The sequence below is a fragment of the Stegodyphus dumicola genome, chromosome 11 (assembly GCF_044657685.1).
Source record: "Stegodyphus dumicola isolate Sdum_Otavi_A_Nest chromosome 11, ASM4465768v1".
NCBI lineage: Eukaryota > Metazoa > Arthropoda > Arachnida > Araneae > Eresidae > Stegodyphus > Stegodyphus dumicola.
This window is the reverse complement of record NC_140778.1, coordinates 154501668-154514026: the sequence shown is the minus strand read 5'-3', so window position 1 is coordinate 154514026 and position 12359 is coordinate 154501668. Positions and strand designations below refer to the sequence as shown.

Genomic DNA, 12359 nt, shown 5'->3' with positions numbered 1-12359 from the left:
GCAGTGCTTTGAAATTGGATGAGGGCCATTCCGGTGGAGTGGAGGACTCTGTGATGAGAGACTCTTATGAAGAAGATATAGGACATGAAGAAAATAGTCAGGATTATAGAGAAGTTTATGATTCCCCTTTTACGTACGAAGAAATTTATTGTGTGATTTCAAGATTAAGAACAAGATCTGCTCCTGGTTTGGATGGGATAGGTGCTACTATTATTAAAAAATTGTTTTGTGAATATCCTTCCTTTTTTATAATTTTATATAATCGATGTTTAATTTTATCTGTTTTCCCTGACTGTTGGAAAATTGGAAAAATTGTTCTTGTTCCGAAGAGTGAAGGTCGTTATCGTCCAATCTGTCTTCTGAAAGTTTTTGGTAAGGTTTTAGATAAACTTTTCACAAATCGTCTTAATTTTATTCTATACAAGAAAGATTTTATTAGCTCTAGACAATATGGATTTAGAAGAGGGCGTTCTACTGAACTTGCACTTTATCACACTATACAGTTGATTAGGGAAAAGAAGAAGGACTTTCATGTTGCACTTGTCTCATTTGACATACATGGTGCCTTTGACTCTATTGCCTGGCCTTTACTCCTTTCTGCCCTTAGGAAATTAGGTGTTATTGGAATATTATACTACTTAATTGAAGATTATCTAAGAAATAGACAAGTGTTCTTTCAAGGTAATAGTGATGGTGTTAACCTGAAATATGAGATCACGAAAGGATGCCCGCAGGGCTCTTGCAGCGCTTCCTTGTTCTGGAGCCTTATAATTAATGAAATACTTATCGATTTACCAAATATTGAAATTAACTGCTTTGCCGATGATATTCTGGTCTTGGTGTATGATTCTTCTTTGGAAAAGTTGGAACAGAGGTTTTCCCAGATAGATCATTTATTTAATAGATGGAGCCATAAACAATTTATTCGCTTTAATTTGGATAAAGCAAATGCTATTTTCTTTCCAAAGGGTGGCTTTCATACTAGACCACCTAAGTTGAAATTTAACGGAAAAAATCTACGCTTTAAGGATGAGATAAAATATTTGGGTGTTATTTTAGACCAGAAATTGAATTTTATTTCCCATTTTAAAGATATACAACGAAAGATAGAGAAGGTTTTAACTTTTTATGTTTATAATTTTAATCCAAGTACTCTGGCTCAGAAAGGTGCCACCCTGAGAGAAATTTATATCAGCGTTATTCTTCCCAAGATCATATATGGCATTGGCGCATGGGGTGTCCGGGCAGGGGAGCTCCTCCGTTTAAGAACTAAATTAGACTCTTTGCAGAGAGGCTGGCTCTTGGCTGTTACCAGAGCTTTTAGGACGGTCTCGACGGAGGTTCTGTGCATACTTGCCGGTATGCCCCTCTCTCGATTTTTTACCAGTTTTATTTTGAAAAATTTTTACTAAGTAATGGATTGAGAGACTCTTTTAATTATAATGATTTTAAAGTTTGTGCCAATTTTATTAAATATTTTAATCCAGAGAGTGTTTTTCCTATGGACTATTGTAGCATTAGTTTTGATTGCAATAAATTGGACCTACAGGAAATTGAAATTTATACGGATGGCTCTGGCTTCGAGGGGGGAGTCGGTTCAGCTTTTGTTGTCTATTTTTATGGACTTGAGATACATGTAGAGAAATTTAAAATGTCTGAACATAATTCAGTTTATCAGGATGAGATGGCTGCTTTGAGGGAAACTCTTAACTGGATATTAAGAGAACTTACTAAGAGACACTGTATACATATATACTCAGATGCCCTATCTGTGCTAACGGCTCTCTCCCGGCCAGAGCCTAAAAATGAAATTTTGGAAGACATTAAAGATCTGTTTAAAAGAGCATTAGGATATCATGTTATCCATGTTCACTGGATTAAGGCACATATTGGACATCCTGGCAATGAGAGAGCGGATGTACTGGCAAAGGAGGCTGCCCTGGGGGATGGTATGGATTATTTTGATGTAAGACCGGCTAGAAGAAAGATGATCTCAATTATGAAGAATTTTTACTATGATAAATGGAAGCAGGTTTGGTCTACCTCTATTAAAAGAAATAGGTTCTTGAATTTTATTGAAGTTTCAAACAGAATGAAATGTTATATGAATATTGATGCCAACCAGATTATAACCAATCATGGAAGATTTCCCTTCTATCTACATAGATTCCATCTCCAGGGCAACGATAAATGCCTCATTTGTGATAAGATCGGTGACGCAGATCACTTCGTCGAGTCGTGTATTCTTACCCGGGGTGTGAGGCTTAAGTATGGAGACAAGAAGATTGAAGAAATGATCGTAAATAGTAATAGATTTAAAGATTTTGCTCAAGAAATAATGAAAATTATTAATGGCAATAAAGAAAAGATCGGAATTGAGAGTTAAGATCTTCTGACCTATTCAATAATTTTGTGCTCATTCGAAGGCTGATCAAGATTTTACAGGAAGTTCTTTTTATGTTTTGTATGAATGGTTCTGTGTTGTTTTGTCTTGGTTTCATGTTATTACTAACTTTGTGGATTTTATTATTTTCCGGGCCTGTCCCATTTTGGCCATGTGGCCGATTTAAATCGGCTGGGGGGGGGCCGGGGCTGCGCTAATACAAAATAAAAATACAAATATTACTATTAGTCTAAAGGGGCTTTGTTTTCGTTTTGCGATTTTGCGTTGAATCGCTATAAATATCAGTTTCACTTTTCAAACTGTTGCCACAAAATGTTAGAGTCCTGCATTATGTTTGAAGAAATTAAATAATGAAAAATCTGCATAAATGTATGTATATTTCTCGCATTTTGATAAAACAACGGTACATAGAGCCATCGAATTTTGAATGACGTAATCCTCCTACGAATATGGGCATGTGGAAGACCAAATTTGAAATTTGTAAGTCATTTTATAATGGGTTTCATATTTTTTAAAACTTTAACGAATTTTTGATTAACAAATTCAAGGATTTCGAAGCGAACAATGGCAACACTCTACGGAGGGGGAAAAACCTTTTTATCTCCAGCGCGCGGAACTGTGTAACGGAAATTTTAAAGATAGGCTCATTTTAAAATTATTTTGAGACATTGCTATTGAACTGAATTTTATGGTTAATAAATAACGGTAACACACAAAACGTTAAAAAAACGCCCCTTTGGACGTAATTTAAAATCTGAAACCTTTCAGACATTTTTTTATACGTATTTTACTTATTCTTTTTATTTCTGTACAGTACAAAAGAAGTTGGTTAATTAGCTTTGAACTGCCTTATTATATCTTTCTTGTGCTATTTATTCTTCGGAGAAAACACATGGCCCGGAAAACATCGTCATTTGTACCCTTGGCTTCGAAAAAAGTTTGAAGGTTTTCTGCGCACTCAAAAGTACTATTTTTTTAACTAAATGAGTCATCACTAACTTTCAGCTGATTTCGGAATGTTTTTCAAAAATGAATGAATTTTTTTCAAAAAAGGGTTAGTTGAGTTGAGAGCGATGGAAGTCAATAGAAATTGTACATGAATCTCAAAAATACTACTCACTGTAACCGGGGATTGCTTGCTTGTTAAAAACGAGTTATGCTCCCATAAATTTAACATTATAAGGACCAAGTACATCCGATTTCCTCGTAAAATCCGGATTCTCGTTAAATCAGGGCGCTTTATAAGCGAGTTATATATATATATTCCAAACCAGTAGAGAAATGTTTACATAAGGCAAATAATCTTCCAGATTTAGCATGTTACTAATTAATTTTCTTCGCAATTAGATGACTTTTGTGCGCATTAAAGAAAATTAAAAAAAAAAATAATAATAAATAAGAAGAAAGGTTTTAGGTTTTAAATTATGTCCAAAGGGGCGTTTTTTTAACGTTTTGTGTGTTACCTTTATTTATTAAATACGTTCTACGTATTCAAACTATAAAATTCAGGTCAACAGCAATATCGCAAAATAATTTTAAAATGAGTATACCTTTAGAATTTAAGATACACAGTCTCACGCGCTGGAGATTAAAAAAAAAAAAAAAAAAAAAAAAAAAATCCCTCGAGTGTTGCCAAAGCTCGCTTTGAAATCGTTGTGTTTGTTATCAGAAATTCGTTAAAGTTTTTCGAAATATGAAATAGATAATAAAACAAACTCCAGATTCCAAATTTAGGCTTCCAGATGCCCATATTCGGGTGGAAACGTACGTTATTTAAAATTGGATGGCTCTAGGTACTGTAGTTTTATCACAATGCGAGAAACATGTATACATTTAAGCAGATTCTTCATTATTTAATTTCTTTAAATATAATACAGGGCGATAATATTTGGTGGCTACAATTTGAAAAGTAAATCAGACTTTTATAGTGAACCAACGCAAATTGCTCCTTTGGACTAAAATAACTATTTATCAGATAACCAATGCAGTGAAGGCCTTTTTATGGTTTCTCACTTATTTTAATATTTTTTCTCCTCCGTCTTCATTATTTCCTATTTATCTTACTAGTAAAATAATTCATGTATACGACTCACAACTTCGCTTATGTGTCCACCCTCCTAATTTATTTATTAGCAATGCTTTTGGAAGTTGGAATATATCTTCGAAAAGTCATTTCTTTTTTTCGCCATATTTCGAAGTTTATATTGAGATACAATGTACAGCTAAGACATAGGAAAAGACGTGGAATATCTTATACTGGTTAGGGACTCAAATCATGACAGTGATTTGAAAGGATGAATACATAATAAATAACTGATGAAGCCTGCTAACCAGACACGTTTGCTGTTAAGAGATACGTCATTTTTATCTCATGTCCTAAAGCTTTAACCTTTGAGTTTCTTAGTACTTTGCATAAAGGTTAAATAGCGTATCAGCTTTTTTTAGGAAAGGTTTAAATATGCATGCATAATTTAGTTCAAGAGGAACAAAAGAAATAAAAGCATAGTCTAACTTTCCTTAATTGTTATGTATTTCGAATTTTTATGATTTAAAAAACGAATCTTAATCTTTTAAAAAAATAAAAGTAAATATTTAAACCAAAATAAAAACCGGATGATAGTGTTAATCTTATTTAATAATAGGTATGATAGTAATATATAAAATTCTACAGTTAACATAAATGTACTGCATTCTTAAGCTGAATCTTCATTTATGCAATTTTCCCATTTATACGTATTCGTTAGTCGTTTGCTAGGTGAATTATAGTAGTTACTTAATCTCGAAATTTACAGATCTCATCAATCGCATCTACTATTAAGTGAAAACTTACACAGCGAATGACAATTGTTAGAATTACTGAAAAAGCCAGTTATTGGATATAACCTAAGATAAGATAAGATAATTAATTCTTGGCTAAAAGTTACATAAGTATAAACTCTTGTTGCTTATTTAAATGATCCTTTTCCTTTTAAAAATCACATGATTTTTTTTATTGCAAGTACCAATTTCTAGATATGACCATAGCCCTGAATAAAATGCGTCAGTTTAAAGCTGCATCGCAATTTCGCAGCTTCCATCGAATGTTCTGCAACCGTAATGCAATAGATCCTTGCAGATTTGTATTGTTGTTGTGACTTATCTCACTTATCTGATAGTAACATCAAAACAAGCCTACGAAGTCCATCGTGGCAAGGAGAACAAGATTGCGCCTCCTGACTAGTGGAGCAAGATTACGTTGCTTGGCTAGAGCCTTGAGCACTATGCAGGGGACAATTCAACTTCGCTCATTTTGGCCGCTATTTTGATGGACAGCACTCCGGGAGGACAGATCCGAGGGTATCCCACCTCTCTTCCTTTACCATAAACCTCCCGAGAGGACTTATGGCTCGCCATGTATTTAAAGTGCCCTCATGCCGCAAAGACACTATACATTTACAAACATCCATGCCTTCTCCGGGATTCGAACCTAGGCCCTTTTGGTATCGCAGTAGGCCCCCCTAACCACTATACCGTCTGGGCGGCTTACAGATTTATTCTATAGGTGTTTGTAAATATTTATATTATTTATGCAAATTTATAATGAAGCTCGTTTTTTTATTTTTAGTTGCTGCTATTGGAAGAAGGCTGGAGAGATCTTTTCATATTAAGTTTTTCTCAGTATAATTTACCGGTTGAAGCAGGACCTTTATTAGCTGCCGCAGGTAAATAATCCTTCGTCTTTAATATTATTTTTTTATTTAATACCAGAAGAATATTATTGTTGTTATGCAATAAAAATGCTTTGCTTAGAATCAATAGCTTGTTCTACAAGAAACGTCATTTAACGTTACCGAATTTTCAAAGTAGGATAACACATTTATTGTACTAAATATAACAGAAGTTAGACAGTGTCTCGAATTCACAAAAAGCCCCATATCTTCAATACAATGCTTGAGAGATGTTTTTTACGACAATCAAAAGTCTGTGCTGCCATCTTCTAGTACAGCGTAGCTCTCACAGACTAAACTCTATGCAGAGTTCTACACTACGTAGGGCGCGTAGCGTAGGCTGCGTAGTAACAGAGATCCTGATGAACTGCGTTTTAAGGCTGTTATATCACGTAGGATGTGAGTGAGAACTTCAACTTTCAAATAACTCCGGGGTGAGGAAAAGAAAGTCTGTTGTTGTAAAGTCTGTAAATTGAATGGGAACCACCGATTGTTACAAACTCGGAAGAGACGTCAATCGGGGAAATCATCAAACATTTTTAAAAGGTATTTAAAAATCCAATTTTTCTGCCATATGCTAACCGATACTAATGTCATATGCTAACCGATACTAACAGTCTTAAAAGTGCAATATGTCTGAAGATCGCGAATATGACGCAAGACACTTTACGTCGCCTGATGGCAAGCGTATCTGGGAAGTATCAAAGTCATATGCTAACCGATACTAACAGTCTTAAAAGTGCAATATGTCTGAAGATCGCGAATATGACGCAAGACACTTTACGTCGCCTGATGGTAAGTGTATCTGGGAAGTATCAAAGTGAGCTTTCATAAAGGATGTATCACAGATATTACATTGCAGAAGTGAGGACAGTTTTATGGATCCAAGACAGAGACTTTTATACAAGTGTTCAGTTTTGTTAAGTGCTTTTAACATGTGAGCAGAAAGAGTTTATGCAATATCAGATAACAGTTGTTACCATATGTAAGGTCAGTCAGAAGTACGACTACACATTTGAAGTAAATATAGTGTTACAATACGTGGGGAACTGCTTTCCAGGGCGAGGTAATGGCTGTTTTTGTGACCCTAAGGTAGATTAATGCACAGATTTCAGCTAAGACAAAGGGATCATCCTCTCGGTCTCCAGGGCTGCACTACAGGCTATTTTATGAGCGACCTTTTTCAGTCTCCGTGGAAAGACTTGAATGCCAAATTGTTTTGGATAAATTGAGAGTAAGGGGTAAAGAGATTTTGCTGCAATGGATTAATTACAATGGATTGATGCAATGGATTGATTACAATGGATTGATTACATGCTGCAATGGATTTATCGCCAAGAAGTCACGACTTCTTGGCGATTTTATGGTAATGAGCAGGCCGACAAACTGCTTCCAAAGTGAGAAAGATTGTTCGTAGATATCTACAAATTATTCTTCCATTCTTCAAAACTATATATTCTTAAATTTTTGAAACAAAAATGGAGAGGTGAACATCTGACGCCTATCTCAACCAAGAGGTGGAAGCACATCTTGGAAAGGAAATACCCAAACAAACAACGGGGAGAAGCTGTGGGCAGCTTTAGGCTTATCACGACTTCTTGGCTACTAGTCACGACTTTTTGGCGACTAGTCACAACTTCTTGGCGACTAGTCACGACTTCTTGGCGACTAGTCACGACTTCTTGTCGAGCCATCTCTGTCGTGTTTGTATCCTTACCAGCCGAACTCCCACCTTGCGGCTTAGTTGAAGTAATGGACAAGACCCACATCCACGAAAGTTCCTGGCATTGCGTGAAGCCTGTGAAATGCAGAAGCATTGCAGCGCTAGAGGCCAGATGATGATATATTGACTTTTTGCGGTATGTTTTTACACAGTTTTGTTCTGTGTTTAGAATGTTTGTCTTAGCTTCTGCCATTGGAAATAATAATAATAATAAATAGTATGCTATAATATATTATGGACTGATGTAATGAATGGTATATTAAACTAGAACTTCATCATTTCGTTTCCAATGGTAATATATCAGTTCCTTGCCCAAGCTTTTCTTATAACCAATACGATGTTGGACATATATCAACTATATCATCTCCAAAATGGCGCTGAGCCTTTAGCATCTGCACGCTAGCCAAGATGCCAGTGAGCATGAAAGGGGCAGTTGCTGCATGGGCATATTACATCTGCCCATGCTGCAAACAATCATTACCCAGAATGATAGATGCTATGATCCGTCTAATAATGACTATTGTTCTTCATGATTGCGAAGCTAATTTAATGCAGTGTTAATCGCGTCGACTGGTGGAAAGTGGCAAAAATGACTGCTTAACAAAAGAAACAGCCAGAAAAAAGAAAACCTAAAAGGGCTGTAGTAATACTAGTACGGCAAACAAGGTTGACAAGGGTTGCAAATGCTCAAAACGACCAGCAGTTTGAGGCATTGCAAAAAGTCTGGTTGGTAACGTTGCGTATTTTTCCTGGTTTCCCAGAGGTGCTATGTCAGTTATCGTAACCGTAACATACTGTCATCATATAAATTGGTCAAATCTGTAGTTATATTTCTCACTCACACTGTAGAAGTAAGCGAATACTGGAGGAAAGAAAGGAAGGGGAAAAAATGTCCAGTTTTTTCATTCTTGCAGTACAGTGATTTGCAATCCTTTGCAATTCAATGCTAAGTAAATCCAAAAAATGTGAATTTATGAAACTTATTAATTTTATATTTTGGGTTGTCTTACATTGAATTTATCTGTTTCCTTAGGTATCAATTCTGAATCTGAATCTTCCCAGAAGATGATGACTATCATGACCGAGATAACGGCTTTCCAAGAAATTATCTCAAAATTTAAACAGATAAATCTTGATCCCACAGAGTTCATGCTTTTGAAGGTTCTCGTTTTATTCAAACCAAGTAAGTGTATTTCCTTTCTGCAAAGGAATTGTGTAAAGTAATAATACCGAAACTACGATTATAAAATTTCGGCATCTGTTCTGCTAACATTGTAACAACAACGCTTTTCAAATTAATCAATTTTATTGCAAAAATTGATTAAATTGCAAAAATAGCAAAAGTTTTATTGCGAAAAAGGCAAAGTGTCCTTATTCTGGGCACGCATTTAGAAAATCATGTAAAATCAAATTAGTTTAGCAGTTTATCAGAGTTTATCAGAGTGCACATTTAATTTTTTTCAGTGTTTATATCAAAATGTATAATTTTAGCTCAAATTTTTATTGATATTTTCCTTACTATTTCAGAGATTGTACTTCATCAAAAACGGTCACAATAATATTTATTTTTAGCCCAAAGGGGCGTTAGCCCAGAATGGCTGTTAATCTCGGATTCAATGGGGATTTAGTTCCTTACTGAATATTAATTCCTATGAGAAAAAGTATGGGTGTTTGGGTTTACGAAATGACGGACAGCTTTCAGTAAGAAATTAATTCCTCATTGAAGGCTTAATATTAATTCCTATAGAAAAGTTTTGGTTTAGAAATGACGAACGGCCTTCAGTAAGGAATTAATTCCTTACTTTTCTTATTATTAATTCCTATGAGAAAAAGTTTCGTTTTACGAAACGGAGAAAAAGTTTCGGCTCTCGAAATGACGCGGCTTTAAGTAGGGAATTAATTCGTGAACCGTGTTTTCACTGTTATTCGCTTGCTGTTTAATTACAACAACAACAACAAAAAAAAAAAAATAAATAAATAAATAAATAAATAAATAAAATAAAATAAAATAAAATAAAATAAATATATATATATAAAAAAAAAAAATCTGAAATGTTTCAGATTTTAAATTACGTCCAAAGGGGCGTTTTTTTAACATTTTGTGTGTTACCTTTCTTTATTAAATATCATGTTCCTCGCACTTAAACCATAACATCCAGTGCAACAGCAATATCGCAAAATAGTTTTAAAACGAGCATATCTTTAGAATTTCCGATACAGAGACTCACGCGCTGGAGATAAAAATGTTTTTTCTGCACAACGTTGCCATTGCTCGCTTTGAAATCCTTGAGTTTGTTAATCAAAAATTCGTCAAAGTTTTAAAAAATAGGAAATCGATCATAAAACAAATTTCAAATTTCAAATTTGGTCTTCCACATGCTCATATTCGTTGGAGGATTACGTTATTCAAAATTCGATGACTCTATGTACCGTTGTTTTATCACAATACGAGAAATATACATACATTTACGCAGATTTTTCATTATTTAATTTCTTCAAATATAATGCAGGACTCTAACATTTTGTGGCAACAGTTTGAAAAGTGAACCGACATTTATGAGTCCGACGCAAAATGCCAAAACGAAACTAATAGTCCTTCGGGATTCAAATCCCTTTGGACTAAAAATGCAAGATTTATTTTCAAATTGTTATATAGTATTTTATAATATTATTTATGTTATAGTATTTAAAATTTCTGACTTTTCCTTCCAATAGATCTTACTTCTGGTGCAACTACGACTCGAGGTCTTCAGGATAACAGCACTGTGTCGTCTATTCAAGACCAAACTAATATTTCTCTTAGTAACTACATCCAGAGGACCTACCCATTGGATCCCTCCCGATTTGGAAGGCTCCTGCTCTTGCTACCACTCTTGAGAGATGTTAGTAGCAACACAATTGAAGAACTCTTTTTCAGAAAAACTATAGGTGCCATCACCATTGAAAGACTTCTGAGTGATATGTACAAAAGTGGAGAATTCTGAAAGAAAGAACTTCCTGTAAATAATAAAACTCTTATTTATTTTCGCAGCAGCCTTCAGTTATAAAAATGCTTTAAATAAGAAAAATATTCATATTACACTACTTTTAAATTTCTAAAATTTTGTGAAAATTGGAAAATCTAACTAATAGCCCCCAGGTCCGTATAGTTGTATTTAATAAAAGTTTATACTTATCCTAAAAAGTAGAAAAAAAATAACTCATAGCAACCTTCATTAAAAATTGTAAAACACAGAAAATTCTAAACTGACAAATAGAATTAAAAACCGTTTAAACCAATTTTTACAATTAAAATTAAAGTTTAAATTAAATAAAATTAGGCAGAAAAGCAGATTTTTCCGTGCACAAAACTTTTGGCTCCACTCGGCAAAAAACACACTTAAGTGCAGAACTTTACTTAATTCACTTTATGTTATTGAGTTTTAAATGCAAACAAATACCGGTGTCGTCATGCTTAATGGAACTTAAAAACTTTTGAATCTTTGATAATTCTACAACTATTGCATGCAGATTAACTAAAGGCATAAAAAATTTAACCGGAAAATAAGAGCAATATAATTAAATATATTAATCACTTTTAAAAACAAAAAAAGTGCACAATTTAGCAACATATAAGAATGAAAAACTTAAGCTCATACAGCCGAGTAGATGAGTGGGTATGTATTTACATATATTTATATACATTTGGTTGGGCCGATTACAACTAAAGAGGGAGGTGCACAACTACATGTAATAGCACTCCTATGTACACAATTTCAACGTTCTGGTGCTACTTATTTTGGGGTTATGCGAGATACTTACATACGTACGTACAGACGTCAAGAAAATTTTGTTTGTGAATCTATTTTCCAATTCGTTTTCGGAAAAAGAGTCCTTTCTTCTGTCCTTATGTGCCGATGTAATGCAGAAATATAGTTCAAATGGAATCGAGAGAGGACAAAATGGATATTTTCCTTGAAAAATGATAGCCGAAATATTTAACGATTACAATACTTCCTTTACTTCGTACAAGCAAGTAAAAATGAGATTATTTTCGTTGAAATATGATACCCGAAATATTTAACGATTACAATAAATACTTCCTTTACTTCGAACAAGGAAGTAAAAATGAGATTATTTTCGTTGAAATATGATAGCCGAAATATTTAACGATTACAATACTTCCTTTGCTTCGTACAAGGAAGTAAAATTGAGATTATTTTCGTTGAAATATGATAACCGAAATATTTAACGATTACAATACTTCCTTTACTTCGAACAAGGAAGTAAAAATGAGATTATTTTCGTTGAAATATGATACCCGAAATATTTAACGATTACAATAGTTCCTTTACTTCGTACAAGGAAGTAAAAATGAGATTCTTTTCGTTGAAATATGATAGCCGAAATATTTAACGATTACAATACTTCCTTTACTTCGTACAAGGAAGTAAAAATGAGATTATTTTCGTTGAAATATGATAGCCGAAATATTTAACGATTACAATACTTCCTTTACTTCGTACAAGGAAGTAAAAATGAGATT

General features: G+C 34.0%; 1 protein-coding gene across 1 annotated transcript in view; it reads left to right on the top strand.

The window, feature by feature from the left end:
* tll (nuclear receptor subfamily 2 group E member tailless) overlaps positions 1-10947 on the top strand; it is a 48143-nt gene extending 37196 nt beyond the window's left edge. Inside the window, exons 7-9 of the mRNA XM_035354471.2 lie at positions 6009-6105; positions 8868-9017; positions 10550-10947. Of these exons, the coding sequence (XP_035210362.1) occupies positions 6009-6105; positions 8868-9017; positions 10550-10818 (516 nt within the window). The 3' untranslated portion in view covers positions 10819-10947. The remainder of the gene's footprint in view (positions 1-6008; positions 6106-8867; positions 9018-10549) is intronic.
* The last annotated feature ends 1412 nt before the right edge of the window (positions 10948-12359 follow it).